The 16,036-nt window shown below is 43.3% G+C and overlaps 1 protein-coding gene across 3 annotated transcripts in view; it reads right to left on the minus strand.

The window, feature by feature from the left end:
* Positions 1 to 663: 663 nt before the first annotated feature.
* The window catches only part of LOC138663474 (oocyte zinc finger protein XlCOF22-like), a 72,914-nt gene continuing 57,541 nt past the window's right edge, over positions 664 to 16,036 (minus strand). For 2 of the 3 annotated variants that reach the window (XM_069749700.1, XM_069749699.1), the window contains exon 10: positions 664 to 2,133. In XM_069749700.1, the coding sequence (XP_069605801.1) occupies positions 872 to 2,133 (1,262 nt within the window). In that variant the 3' untranslated portion in view covers positions 664 to 871. The remainder of the gene's footprint in view (positions 2,134 to 16,036) is intronic. The other variant, XM_069749701.1, reaches the window with a different exon arrangement.

Consider the following 16,036-nt stretch of genomic DNA (forward strand, 5'->3'; position numbering starts at 1 on the left):
AATACAACTTCCAGAGATCATTTCCATATTCATACTAAATAATTGCACAGATCTTCCAGACATTATGATTGCACATATCCCTAGTCTTTATAATGATATTGCACTCATTGCTTGACAGACCGCAGCATGGGCATTAGTCAGAAGCTGCTAATGATCTTTGGAGCAGGTAAGTTTCCCTGAGTGGTACATATTGGGCCGTCTGAAAACGGAGTTCAGTCTAGGACAATTTGTCTGCACTACTAATTAACAGCTGTTACAATACCAAACTAGGGCAGTCCCTATAGGAGAAAAAACAATAATTATATTGTATTTTCACATACTTTCCATTCCTGACTGACCACCACTGGAGTGGCTTATAAACTTACGAAGTTAATAGTTTGACATCTGGGATTTGCCAATATATGTCTAGTTTTCTGACTGTTTTGGATAACATGATACACGATTTTAGCTTTTTTTCCCATCTAGTCTGGCTTGAATATAGGTCAATATTAAATAAAGTCTCCCGATGAGTCGTCTTTGGTGAGGACGATGAAACCCATAGAAATGAGAGGCTTTGAGAGTGACTGTGTATACCTCACCTCACCCTATATACTAAAATGTGGGGTATATGTTTTTTTCTATTAGTCACCTTCTGACTAACCATCAGGGGGTGAATTATGGGTATAGTTTTACATTTGGTATTAATAAAGTTTAGTTTCATCCTTTTGTCAGCAAACATGAGGAATGACATGAGACAACCCCTTTAAGAAAATCCAATTTTGGTTAAACCTATTCCAACATTATGAACATAAAAATGGCTTCTCCCCATGTGACATCTCTGAGGTTTATTAACAGTTGATTTCGAAGAAAAATATTTCCCACATTAAGAAAATCAAAAAGGCTTCTCTGTGTGACTGCTCTGATGTCTAACAAGATGCTCTTTCAGCTTAAAACATTTCCCACATTCTGAACAGGAAAAAGGCTTCTCCCTTGTGTGAGTTCTCTGGTGCCTAACCAAATCTGGTTTCCGTTTAAAACATTTCTCACATTCTGAACAGGAAAAAGGCTTCTCCTCTGTGTGAATTTTCCGATGTGTAACAAGAATCGATTTCCGGTTAAAACATTTCCCACATTCTGAACATGAAAACGGCTTCTCCCCTGTGTGAGTTCTCTGGTGCTTAACCAAATATCGTTTCCGTTTAAAACATTTCTCACATTCTGAACAGGAAAAAGGCTTCTCCTCTGTGTGAGTTCTCCGATGTATAACAAGAATCGATTTCTGGCTAAAACATTTCCCACATTCTGAACAGGAAAAAGGCTTCTCCGTGTGTCTGCTCTGATGTTTAATAAGATGCTCTTTCCGATTAAAACATTTCCCACATTCTGAACAGGGAAAAGGCTTCTCCTCTGTGTGACTGCTCTGATGTCTAATAAGATGCTGTTTATAATTAAAGCATTTCCCACATTCTGAACAGTAAAAAGGCTTCTCCCTTGTGTGAGTTCTCTGGTGCGTAACACGATTCGCATTAAATTTAAAACATTTCCCACATTCTGAACAGGAAAAAGGCTTCTCCTCTGTGTGAGTTCTCCAATGTCCTACAAGAATCGATTTCTGGTTAAAACATTTCCCACATTCTGAACATGAAAATGGCTTCTCCCCTGTGTGAGTTCTCTGGTGCTTAACCAAATCTGGTTTCCGTTTAAAACATTTCTCACATTCTGAACAGGAAAAAGGCTTCTCCTCTGTGTGAGTTCTCTGATGTGTAACAAGAATCGATTTCAGGTTAAAACATTTCCCACATTCTGAACATGAAAAAGGTCTGTCCCCTGTGTGAGTTCTCAGGTGAGTAACAATATGTGATTTGCATGTAAAATATTTCCCACATTCTGAACATGAAAATGACTTCTTTGCTTTAGGAGCAGTTTCTTTTTTAATGCCTCTTTTGTGACTTTGATTACCCTTAGTAGTCAGTAATGAATCAGAAGAAGGGACCTGTTTCAAAGGATCAGCTAACAGATCTTTGCTGTGAATGGATGATGTTATATCTGGAGTAATAGTATTCACTTGATTTGTATCTTGTAGAATCTCAAGATCATCAGATTTAAAAATTGAAGATGTCAGCTGTCCTTCTGATCTCCTGGTACAGTCATCTGCTAAGATAAAAAACAATTATTTTTTAATAAAATATCCTTGAGTTTTATATTTTTGAACATTTCCAATTAAACTGTCCATAAAAATGGCAAGCTATGTAAAAAACTTTAATTATTTACCAAGACAATGACAGTTCACAGTCTAACAGAAAACCTTATTAGATGAACCAGTTGTGTGTGGTGTTCAACTGTTTGTTCATTCTGCCTCCCAAATATAGAATAAAAAGAAATCAATCAATGTTATGTAGGAGAAAATAATACCAATTCTCATCTCACAAAAACAAGTCCAAACAGGTCCATCATCTGTGAATGGAAAAGCATTAGGCTATGTGCACACGTTGCGGATTTTGATGCGGATCCGCAGTTTTTGGACCCGCGGAATTGCATCAAATCCGCAGTGTGGTGCACAAGCAATATTAGTCAATGTGAAATTGACATTTGTTGTGCACATGCTGCGGAAAAAAATGTGCGGAATTACAGTTTTTTTTTCCGCAGCATGTCAATTCTTTTTGCAGATTTGCAGCATTTCTGCACCCATTGACTTCCATTGTGTCAGGCCAATCCGCAGCAAAGCCGCAGGTTTAACCCCTTCCCGACCTGTGACGCCACGTAGGCGTCATTAAAGTCGGTGCCAATCCAACCTGTGACGCCTATGTGGTGTCATGGAGGGATCGTGTCCCTGCAGATCGGGTGAAAGGGTTAACTCCAATTTCACCAGGGAAGGTGGTACTTCAGCCCAGGGGGGGTGGCTTTGCCACCATGTGGCTACGATCTCTCTGATTTGCTGTTGAAAGTGAAACAGCCAATCAGAGCAATTTGTAATATTTCACCTATGAAGAGTGGTGAAATATTACAATTCAGACATGGCCAATGCTGCAATATCATCGGCCATGGCTTGAAACCCTGATCTGCTCCCCGCCACCGCTCTCCTCCCCAGTCCTCCGTTTTGTCCCGTACTGTGGTCCGCTCCACCATCCTCCTGTCCGCTCCCCCCGTGCTCCGATCCACCCCCGTGTTCTGATCCCACCCCCTCATACTTACCGAGCCTCCCAGTGTCCATCCGTCTTCTCCATGGGCGCCGCCATCTTCCAAAATGGCGGGCGCATGCACAGTGCGCCCGCCGAATCTGCCGGCCGGCACATTCGTTCCAGGTACATTTTGATCACTGTGATAAAACCTATCACAGTGATCAAAATAAAAAAAATAGTAAATGAACCCCCAATTATCACCCCCATAGGTAGGGACAATAATAAAATAAACAAAATATATTTACTTTTATTTTTCCACTAGGGTTAGGGTTAGAACTAGGGTTAGGGTTGGGGCTAGAATTAGGGTTAGGTTAGAATTAGGCTATGTGTACACGGAGCGTATTTGGCTGCGGATCGGCAGCGAATTGGCTGCCGCAGATTCATAGTAGTGTTCCATCAGGTTTACAGTACCATGTAAACCTATGGAAAACCAAATCCGCTGTGCCTATGGTGCGGAAAATACCGCACGGAAACGCTGTGTTGTATTTTCCGCAGCATGTCAATTCTTTGTGCGGATTCCGCAGCGTTTTACACCTGTTCCTCAATAGGAATCCGCAGGTGAAATCCGCATAAAAATCACTGGAAATCCGCGGTAAATCCGCAGGTAAAACGCAGTGCCTTTTACCTGCGGATTTTTAAAAAATGGTGCGGAAAAATCTCACACGAATCCGCAACGTGGGCACATAGCCTTAAGGTTAGAGTTGGAATTAGAGTTAGGGTTGGAATTAGGGCTAGGGTTGGAAATAGGGTTAAGATTAGGCTTGTGGTTAGGGTTAAGGGTGTGTTGGGGTTAGGGTTGTGGTTTGGGTTGGGATTAGGGTTAGGATTAGGGGTGTGTTGGGGTTAGGGTTGTTGTTAGGGGGTGCGTTGGGTTAGGGTTGTGATTAGGGTTATGGCTAGAGTTGGGATTAGGGCTAGGGGTGTGTTGGGGTTAGTGTTGGAGTTAGAATTGAGGGGTTTCCACTGTTTAGGCACATCAGGGGATTCTAAATGCAACATGGTGCCACCATTGATTCCAGCCAATCTTGCGTTCAAAAAGTCAAATGGTGCTCCCTCCCTTCCGAGCCCCGACGTGCACCTAAACAATGGTTTACCCCCACATATGGGGTACCAGCATACTCAGGACTAACTGGGCAACAACTATTGGAGTCCAATTTCTCCTGTTACTCTTGCGAAAATAAAAAATTGCTTGCTAAAACATAATTTTTGAGGAATGAAAAATTATTTTTTATTTTCACGGCTCTGCGTTATAAACTTCTGTGAAGCACTTAGGGGTTCAAAGTGCTCACCACACATCTGGATAAATTCCTTGGGGGGTCGAGTTTCCAAAATGGGTTCACTGGTGGGGGGTTTCTACTGTTTAGGCACATCAGGGGCTCTGCAAACGCAACGTGACGCCCGCATCAAAGTCTGCATTTCAAAACGTCACTACTTCCCTTCCGAGCCCCGACGTGTGCCCAAACAGTGGTTTAGCCCCACATATGGGGTATCAGCGTACTCAAGACAAACCCTTGTGAAAATAAAAAATTGCTTGCTAAAACATAATTTTTGAGGAAAGAAAAATGATATTTTTATTTTCACGGCTCTGCGTTGTAAACTTCTGTTAAGCACTTGGGGGTTCAAAGTGCTCACCACATATCTAGATAAGTTCCTTGGGGGTCTAGTTTCTAAAATGGGGTCACTTGTGGGGGGTTTCTACTGTTTAGACACATCAGGGGCTCTGCAAACGCAACGTGACGCCCGCAGACCATTTCATCAAAGTCTGCATTTCAAAACGTCGCTACTTCCCTTCCGAGCCCTGACGTGTGCCCAAACAGTGGTTTACCCCCACATATGGGGTACCAGCATACTGAGGACAAACTGGGCAACAACTGTTGGGGTCCAATTTCTCCTGTTACTCTTGTAAAAATAAAAAATTGTGGGCTAAAAAATAATTTTTGAGGAAAGAAAAATTATTTTTTATTTTCACGGCTCTGCGTTATAAACTTCTGTGAAGCACTTGGGGGTTCAACGTGCTCAGTATGCATCTAGATAAGTTCCTGCAGAAACGCTGCAGATTCACAAGTGAATTACAGTACAATGTAAATCAATGGCAAAAAAAAAAATGCAGAAAAATCTGGACGGAAAACGCAGCAGATTCAAAAAAGGACCATGTCAATTCTTTTTGCAGATCTTCTGCGTTTCTGCACCCATTCCATAATAGAAATCTGCAGGGGTGAAAAAAGGAAGAAATCCGCACAACAATCTGTGGGTTTCCGATAGACATTAGTTTCAATTAGTCCCTGAGGGGGAGACAGACATCCAAGTCCAAGAAATTGACCTGTCGACCATAGGAGAAGGTGAGCTTAATATTCAAATTGTTAGCATTGAGCTCAGCCATGAAGCAATTAAGTTGTTCAACTGTCCCCTCCCATATGAAAAAAACATCATCGATGTATCAGATCCAGTGGTGCACCCTGTCAATGTGCCTCACCGGATTACTGAGAAAAATGTCCCTCTCCCAGGCCCCCAAAAATTAATTGAAACTAATGTCTATCGGAAACCCACTGCCACTAACACATTGTTGCATGCGAGCTCATCACATCGCCAATCTACTATTAATGGAATTCCAATCGGACAACATCTGCGGATCAAACGTATTTGTTCTAGTGAGGAAAGATTTCAAACTCAGGCTTGGGACTTATATTGTCGCTTCAGAGAATGAGGATACAGCCATCGACAAATTCGTCAGGGCTACAAAAGAGCATGTTCAACATCCCGCAATGATCTCGTCTATCAGACCTCTTCTAAAGATGATGACACACAGGTGAGATTGATCACCCCCTATAACTGTCAATGGAAGGCCTTTGTTGAAATTGTCCCTAAGCATTGTGATATTTTACGCTCTGATTCCATTTTAAAAACATCCTTTCTGATAGACCATTGATTACGAACAAGAGATCTGATAATCTTCGTGACTTACTTGTCCGAAGTCACTATTCTCCAAATGATAATAAAATGAAAGGATCAAGTGACGCCTTACATGATTTCTTTCCATGCACCTTTTGTAGAGGCTGTCAGAACCATATTAAGAGCAAAGATTTTTCCAACCCCCAAGGAGGCAGTATTTTTAAAATTCACCATAGATTGACATGTGCCTCAAAGGGGGTAATTTATCATGGCCAATGCCCATGTAACAAAGTATATATTGGGATGACAACTCGTGAACTCAAGATAAGAACGAGAGAACACGTTCGCGACATAGAGAAGGCTAAGACGGCTAAGGATGTGGAGTCATTAAAAACTCTTCCTCGACACTTTTTTCTGCACCATGAATGTAATGCAAGCCAACTTAAAAGCAAGGCTATTGACCAAGTATCTTTGGGTCCACGGGGTGGTGATTTGTTCAAAGCCCTAGCCAGGGTTGAGAGTCGTTGGATTTACCGACTCAATTCAGTCACCCCGAATGGCCTCAATGAGGATTTTGGTTTCGGGTCTTTCTTACCATGACATCTTACACGGTTTTTTAAAGGGGTTGGGGTTTTTGGTCATTTTTTCTGGTTGTTTTTATCATTTTTATATGGTTATTTTCTGTTTGTGATATTGTGTTTATAATCATTGTTCTTTTAATATTTTAGTTCTGCCCTTATGAGCATATGCGTACGAATGATGTGCACCTTATCTTACATACTGAATTGAGACTACAGCAGTCATCCTATGGGGACCTTTCAATGGACGCTAAAAAGAAGCTATTCATTTCCTGAATTTCTTGGAGTTACACAGTCCAATGTGTGGCACATTTCAGAAAACTTATTGTGTCCTGTTGAATTGCTCTTACGTTTATTATACTACTGAAATTTTGAGCTCCATATGTTTTTGTGTATATATCTGCGCTTTTTTTTTACTATATTGTTTCCCTTATATCAATTTGTTGGTTGTATGTAATATATAATTTTTTATATTTCAAGTCTATTTACATATTGTCATCATCTTTTGCTTTTCATTACGCCAGTACCTTAATATTTTGTCACTGTTACGTGAGGTTTTGTTAGCAAGGGTTTGCTTACTGCCCATTCATCCATCATCTCCATATTGTCACCTTAAATGCGCTGTTTTATTAGCAAGGGGTTAACCCCTTTGTATCGCCCATTCACTTATTATCTTTGTACAGTTGTTATTATGTACTGTCACCTTACCACATTCTCACTTTTCTTATTGCGGGTATTCACAGGTCTCCTAGTCCATGGTGCGCATGCGTGGCTTCTCTGGCTCCAGATCTTTATGTTGCCGGTGACCGGCGCGCGGCACGCAGATCGCGTCACCATGACGGCTCTGTGTGTTTGCGCTCCATAGCCGCTCTTGCGAAGGTCCAGTGGTTGCCATGGCGGCTGCGCATGCGTCGTCAACACTGGACATAGATGAGGTGTTTGTGGTTGTGCAGGAGCGGATGTGACGAACTCATTAGAGCCCGTAATCGCATTCTCATTGGCTAGACTAAATATAAATAGCCGGAACCCCTTCCCCACCACACGCCTCCTGAGGAAGTCTCAACGAAACGTGCGTTGGGGCGGCGGGGACCAATCGTTTCCTACACACAGCCGGCTTACTTAGAGTAAGTATATCATGTCTCTCCTACATTAGCGTGGTTTTGACTTTTTGGTCTATTCAGACCCTGATGCATTATGCACTATGCACTTTATTTGTATGAAAATCGTAGCTTTATTCACATTTTTTTATATGGACGCTTATGTCCAATATGCATACTTATGTGATTTGTGAGATACTGATTAATTACCATTTCAGACTTATAATTTGAATTTTGGCTAGTGTGCTGGTCACATTGTGTCCTGCAATACAGGTATCCATTGGTTCTCATTTTATTGTTGTCATTGTGATTTAATTCCTTTGTGAACTTTTTGTAATAAATGATTATTTAAGGATTATACTCGTTTGTGGTCCATTGTTACCATATTTGTGGTGTTTATAACGTGTGCATATAGCCTAAAAAAGATCTGCGGATGTGCCTGCGAGAAACGCTGCAGATCGGGAGGGGGAGGAGTGTGTGGGCGGAGACTGTGTACGGAGAAGATGTGCATGTCTGTGTGCATCTGTGTGTGTGGCTCTGCGGGGCTATGTGTGTGTGGCTCTGTGGGGCTATGTGTGTGTGTGTGTGTGGCTCTGAGGGGCTATGTGTGTGTGGCTCTGCGGGCTGTGTGTGTGCGCGTGTAGGCAGGCATCATCCGATCGGACTACTAGTCCTATCCGGCTATGCCTCCTACAGTGACAGGAAGCCGGATGATGGGACAGTAGTAGTCCCATCATCCGTCTACTGTGTTCAAGTGTATTAAAAAAAAACAAAAACACATATACAGCACATACTCACGATACACCTAGTCCCCGAAGCCTTCGATCACCTGTAAAAAAAAATTAAAATAAAAAACCAACAGTATACTCCCTGATCCGCTGTAATCCATGTATTAATGAACGTCCGACGATGATCTCCCGTGGAGAGCTGTCACATCGGCAGATGCGCTCCGCTGTGAGTTCAGTATAGATCATACTGTCACTTGCAGCACCGCTGCGTGGGAAAATTCTCATGCAGCATTGCCGTAACGTGTAAGCCTGAACTCAGTTACCCTCTTCAGTGATGCACTGCAGGAACCATTGTCTCCTGTTAGTGTGTCACTGAAGGCCTATAGTGCTGTCACATCTCCTGATGTGACAGCTCTATAGGGGAGATTGTCGTGGGACAGTCATTGTTAAATGGACTGCATTGGACCAGGGAGTATTGTGTTGGTTTATTATTTTTTCTTTTTTTGCAGGAGATCGAGGACGTCGTATGGATTGGCAGAACAATAAAGATGGCAATACGATGTAGTGTTTTATTTCATTAAAATACTTTTTCTGGCTGTGTTTTTGTTTATTTAACCCATTAACAACTATTGCATTAGTAATGGATAGGTATCTTATTGACGCCTCTCCATTACTAAGCCAGCTTGATGTCACCTTACAATTCAAAGGTGGTATCAACACCCAAACACTACCCCATATGCCACCACTACAGGGCAGTGGGAAGAGAGGCTAAGTGCCGGAATTACTGCATCTTATAGATGCACCATTTCTGGGGCGGCTGTGAGCTAGTGTTTGTAGCCGGGGGGGCAATACCCATGGCCCCTTCCTAGGCTATGAATATCAGCCCGCAGCTGTTTGCATAGCTGATATAGCAGGCTGATATTCATAAGAAGATCCATGGGTATTAACCCCTTCCCAGGCTATCCCTTTCCAGGCTATAAACATCAGCCCCTAGTCGCTAACTTCTCCACTCTGGTGCAGAAAATTGCTCTGGAGCCCACCCCATTTTTTTTAAATATTTTTAAAAATAAATTAAACAGATTGCGTTTAAAGCCGGGGTCACACTTGCGAGAAACTCGCACGAGTCACTCGCATCAATACTCGGGACCGGAGCATGCGGCTCCATGTATTTCTATGCAGCTGACCGCTCCAGTGCCGGTGGCAGTGCTGGGTATTGAGGTGCCTCACAAGTGTGACCCCAGCCTAAAGCAGATTGTGTGTGTCTTTATTTCACTTTTTATGTACCGTTTTATTATGTTTATTACTAAATATCGGGCTTGGTATTTATCTATCTATCGATCGATCTATAGATAGATAAATCTATAGGTAGATAGATCAAATCTGCAACGTGTGCACATACCCCTAATTGGCTCAAAAGCTGTTGAAAATCAACAGGATTTCTATAAACCAATCCAGCAAAATGTCACCGGCGATGGCAGCACCTGCGTAGTAGCATCTATAAGTAAGTGATAGATGCTACTGGACAGGCGCCGACGGTGTCATTTTGCTGGAGGTTTTTTTTTTTTTCTAAGCCTCACAATAGCCACAATATTATAGGCATTATCAACAATAATATCAACACTAATATATGAATCATGTAAAATAGGGGTCAGGTCACTGAGGGATCAGTAACATGTCATAAGCCAATACCGATGCATATGTAATCAGAGTACAACATAAATCCACATCCACAGCCCTGCCACGAACCACGAGAATCTCATTAACTGAAAACTACAAATAAATATTAAACAACAACCACAAGACAGATTTCATCACCAGGTATCATTGTAATCAGTATAATGGCGCCGACCTCTCATTGTCTGTAGGTTACTGTGCACAATCCTGGTGACAGGTTCACTTTAAATTTACACCTTAGGCATTTGGAAGAGGCGATGGAGAGATTTTTTAAGACTATCAGTTACAGACTCACATAAGTGAGACAGGCCGATACCACCACAATAAAACTATCATACAGAATGAACAGGAAAAAAAGGATAGAATACAAACAATGTAATTTATGACGTGGAGTGAATCCATGAAACCAGGGCTCGAGCCTTGACAACACATCTCCTGCAGGGGTGAATAAATGTATATTACAGCCATCAGCCACGCACAGACGCACAGCTTAGAGATCTATCATGCTACAGGTGTAATGTATTTTGTATGTAGTTTATCACAATCCTGTTTGAAGTTAGTTGGTTTTGAAAGAAATTTAAAAGTCAGGATAAAGGGAAATTCTGTTATTGTACAGAAATTCACACTTGGCCTCACTGCACATTCAATGTTGTCGATCCTAAAAGCAAAGTTTGGCCAGAAAGACTGGACCTGGTCTTGTAGGGACCATATGAGCATATTCAGCAGAACAGAAGGGAGAGAGGGTTTCTCTTACAGACCCATCATAATATATTTCTTCAAGAGATTTTCTAACTTGTCAGCACATTCTACGTATGCCGTCTTGACTTTGTTGTTTACAGATCTGGGCAGGTAAGGGTCAGCATCTTCTAACCCCAAGGGGTAGGTGGATCCTCCAGGTGTTAAGATCTATAGAAAGTAGGAATTAGTCCTACCGGTAATGTAATTTCCAGGAGTCCATCCTGACAGCACCACCAGGAGGTTGTCCTTCATATCCTTGATAGGGACAGGAACACAGAAGAGGTTAAATAGCCCCTCCCCACCTCAACCCTTCAGTGTCTTTTCCAAGTACCACACCAGGATGGATGCAACGCCATTTTATTAAATTTCCATTACAAATGTTTTACACCACATCAGATAGGAAATATAAGGGAAGGAATATAAGGGGTGGTGTGTTGTGATTTCTGTGGTCAAGCTCCCTCCTGTGGTCATGAGTGGTACTTCGGCTGGTTCTGTCTGTGAGCTTCCTCTGGTGGATGTGAGTGGGGCTGCGGCTTCTGAGTTTCCTTCCTCAGGTGACGGGGTTAAGTCATTAGGTGCTGCTCTATTTAACTCCACCTAGTCCTTTGTTCCTGGCCTCCAGTCAATGTTCCAGTATTGGCCTTGCTTTCTCCTGGATCGTTCCTGTGGCCTGTCTACTTTGCATGAGCTAAGTTTTGCTTATGTTATTTTGTTGCTATATTTCTGTCCAGCTTGCTATATTGGTTTTTCTTGCCTGCTGGAAGCTCTGAGACGCAGAGGGACCACCTCCGTACCGTTAGTCGGTGCGGAGGGTCTTTTTGTCCCCTCTGCGTGGTTGTTTGTAGGTTTTTGTGCTGACCGCAAAGTTATCTTTCCTATCCTCGTTCTATTCAGCAAGTCGGGCCTCACTTTGCTAAAATCTATTTCATCTCTGTGTTTGTATTTTCATCTTACTCACAGTCATTATATGTGGGGGGCTGCCTTTTCCTTTGGGGAATTTCTCTGAGGCAAGGTAGGCTTATTTTTCTATCTTCAGGGCTAGCTAGTTTCTCAGGCTTTGACGAGGCGCATAGGTTCGGGTCAGGAGCGCTCCACGGCTACCTTTAGTGTGATATGATAGGATTAGGGATTGCGGTCAGCAGAGTTCCCACGTCTCAGAGCTCGTCCTACGTTTATGTCTAAACAGGTCACTAGTGTGCTCTTAACCACTAGGTCCATTGTGGTTCTGAATCACCTGTTCATAACAGTATTGGAGGCCCAAAGTACTAATGCTTCTCAATAGAGGGAAAAGAGAAGTTATGAGACCATTTTTTTTTCTTTGCACTGTGTTTTGTCTCTCTTTTCCCCTAGACATTTGTGTGGTTCAGAACACAGGTGTAGTGATGGACATTAAAGGTCTGTCTTCTTGTGTGGATAATCTCTCTGCAAGAGTACAAAAGATTCAAGACATTATGGTTCAGAAATCTATGTTAGAACCTAAAATTTCTATGCCTGAGTTATTTTTTGGAGATAGAGCGAAGTTTTTGAATTTCAAAAATAATTGTAAACTATTTCTGGCTTTGAAACCCCGCTCCTCTGGTGACCCAGTTCAACAAGTAAAGATCATTATTTCTTTATTACGCGGCGACCCTCAAGACTGGGCATTTTCTCTTGCGCCAGGAGATCCTGCATTATGTAATATTGATGCGTTTTTTCTGGCGCTCGGATTGCTGTATGATGAACCTAATTCAGTGGATCAGGCAGAGAAAAATTTGCTGGCTCTATGTCAGGGTCAGGATGAGGTAGAGATATATTGTCAGAAGTTTAGGAAGTGGTCTGTGCTCACTCAATGGAATGAATGCGCGCTGGCAGCAATTTTCAGAAAGGGTCTCTCTGAAGCCCTTAAGGATGTCATGGTGGGATTTCCTATGCCTGCTGGTCTGAATGAGTCTATGTATTTGGCTATTCAGATCGGTCGACGCTTGCGTGAGCGTAAAACTGTGCACCATTTGGCGGTATTATCTGAGCATGTACCTGAGCCTATGCAGTGCGATAGGACTTTGACCAGAGCTGAACGGCAAGAACACAGACGTCAGAATGGGCTGTGTTTTTATTGTGGTGATTCCACTCATGCTATCTCTGATTGTCCTAAGCGCACTAAGCGGTTCACTAGGTCTGCCACTATTGGTACTGTACAGTCGAAATTTCTTTTGTCAGTTACTTTGATCTGCTCTTTGTCATCCTATTCCGTCATGGCATTTGTGGATTCAGGCGCTGCCCTGAATTTGATGGACTTGGAGTATGCTAAGCGCTGTGGGTTTTTCTTGGAGCCCTTGCAGCATCCTATTCCATTGAGAGGAATTGATGCCACGCCTTTGGCCAAGAATAAACCTCAGTACTGGACCCAGCTGACCATGTGCATGGCTCCTGCGCATCAGGAGGATATTCGCTTTTTGGTGTTGCATAATTTGCATGATGTGGTCGTTTTGGGGTTGCCATGGCTACAAGTCCATAACCCAGTATTAGATTGGAAATCCATGTCTGTGTCCAGCTGGGGTTGTCAGGGGGTACATGGTGATGTTCCATTTCTGTCTATTTCATCATCCACCCCTTCTGAGGTCCCAGAGTTCTTGTTAGATTACCAGGATGTATTTGATGAGCCCAAGTCCAGTGCCCTACCTCCGCATAGGGATTGTGATTGTGCTATCGATTTGATTCCTGGAAGTAAGTTTCCTAAAGGTCGACTGTTTAATTTGTCTGTACCTGAGCACGCCGCTATGCGGAGTTACGTAAAGGAATCCTTGGAGAAGGGTCATATTCGCCCATCGTCATCACCATTGGGAGCAGGGTTCTTTTTTGTGGCCAAGAAGGATGGTTCGCTGAGACCTTGTATTGATTACCGCCTTCTAAATAAAATCACGGTCAAATTTCAGTACCCCTTGCCCTTGCTGTCTGATTTGTTCGCTCGGATTAAGGGGGCTAGTTGGTTCACCAAGATAGATCTTCGTGGTGCGTATAATCTTGTGCGTATTAAAAGGGGCGATGAATGGAAAACAGCATTTAATATGCCCGAGGGCCATTTTGAGTACCTAGTTATGCCATTCGGACTTGCTAATGCTCCATCGGTGTTTCAGTCCTTTATGCATGACATCTTCCGAGAGTACCTGGATAAATTTCTGATTGTATACTTGGATGATATTTTGGTCTTCTCGGATGATTGGGAGTCTCACGTGAAGCAGGTCAGAATGGTGTTCCAGATCCTGCGTGCGAATTCTTTGTTTGTGAAGGGGTCTAAGTGTCTCTTTGGTGTTCAGAAGGTTTCAGTTTTGGGTTTCATTTTTTCCCCTTCTACTATTGAGATGGACCCTGTTAAAGTTCGAGCCATTCACGATTGGACTCAGCCGACATCTCTGAAGAGTCTGCAAAAGTTCCTGGGCTTTGCTAATTTTTATCGTCGCTTCATCAATAATTTTTCTAGTATTGCTAAACCGTTGACTGATTTAACCAAGAAGGGTGCTGATGTGGTCAATTGGTCTTCTGCTGCTGTGGAAGCTTTTCAAGAGTTGAAGCGTCGTTTTTCCTCTGCCCCTGTGTTGTGCCAACCGGATGTTTCGCTTCCGTTCCAGGTCGAGGTTGATGCTTCTGAGATTCGAGCAGGGGCTGTTTTGTCGCAAAGAAGTTCTGATGGCTCGGTGATGAAGTCATGCGCCTTCTTTTCCAGGAAGTTTTCGTCTGCTGAGCGTAATTATGATGTTGGCAATCGTGAGTTGCTGGCCATGAAGTGGGCATTCGAGGAGTGGCGTCATTGGCTTGAAGGAGCTAAGCATCGCGTGGTGGTCTTGAATGATCACAAGAACTTGATTTATGCCGAATCAGCCAAGCGGTTGAATCCTAGACAGGCTCGTTGGTCACTGTTTTTCTCCCGTTTTGACTTTGTGGTTTCGTACCTTCCGGGCTCTAAAAATGTGAAGGCGGATGCCCTATCTAGGAGTTTTGTGCCCGACTCTCCAGGTTTGTCTGAGCCGGCGAGTGTTCTCAAGGAGGGGGTAATTTTGTCTGCCATCTCCCCTGATTTGCGGCGGGTGCTACAAACATTTCAGGCTAATAGACCTGACCGTTGCCCAGCGGAGAAACTGTTTGTCCCTGATAAATGGACGAGTAGAGTTATCTCTGAGGTTCATTGTTCGGTGTTGGCTGGTCATCCTGGAATCTTTGGTACCAGAGATTTGGTGGCTAGATCCTTTTGGTGGCCGTCTCTGTCGCGGGATGTGCGTTCATTTGTGCAGTCCTGTGGGATTTGTGCTCGGGCTAAGCCCTGCTGTTCTCGTGCCAGTGGGTTGCTTTTGCCCTTGCCAGTCCCGAAGAGGCCCTGGACACATATCTCTATGGATTTTATTTCGGATCTCCCCGTCTCTCAAAAGATGTCGGTCATTTGGGTTGTTTGTGATCGCTTTTCTAAAATGGTCCATTTGGTACCCTTGTCTAAATTGCCCTCCTCCTCTGATTTGGTGCCATTGTTCTTCCAGCATGTGGTTCAATTACATGGCATTCCGGAGAACATCGTTTCTGACAGAGGTTCCCAGTTTGTGTCGAGGTTTTGGCGAGCTTTTTGTGCTAGGATGGGCATTGATTTGTCTTTTTCCTCGGCTTTCCATCCTCAGACAGATGGCCAGACTGAACGAACCAATCAGACCTTGGAAACATATCTGAGATGTTTTGTTTCTGCCGATCAGGATGATTGGGTGTCCTTTTTGCCTTTGGCTGAGTTCGCCCTTAATAATCGGGCCAGCTCGGCTACTTTGGTTTCGCCATTTTTCTGCAATTCCGGCTTCCATCCTCGTTTCTCTTCAGGGCAGGTTGAGTCTTCTGACTGTCCTGGCGTGGATACTGTGGTGGATAGGTTGCAGCAGATTTGGACTCATGTGGTGGACAATTTGACATTGTCTCAGGAGAAGGCTCAGCGTTTCGCTAATCGCAGGCGCTGTGTGGGTCCCCGACTTCGTGTTGGGGATTTGGTTTGGTTGTCATCTCGTTATATCCCTATGAAAGTTTCTTCTCCTAAGTTTAAGCCTCATTTCATTGGTCCGTATAGGATTTCTGAGGTTCTTAATCCTGTGTCTTTTCGTTTGACCCTTCCAGCGTCTTTTTCCATCCATAACGTGTTCCATAGGTCGTTGTTGCGGAGATACGTGGAA

This window comes from Ranitomeya imitator, chromosome 2, assembly GCF_032444005.1.
Source record: "Ranitomeya imitator isolate aRanImi1 chromosome 2, aRanImi1.pri, whole genome shotgun sequence".
Classification (NCBI taxonomy): Eukaryota; Metazoa; Chordata; class Amphibia; order Anura; family Dendrobatidae; genus Ranitomeya; species Ranitomeya imitator.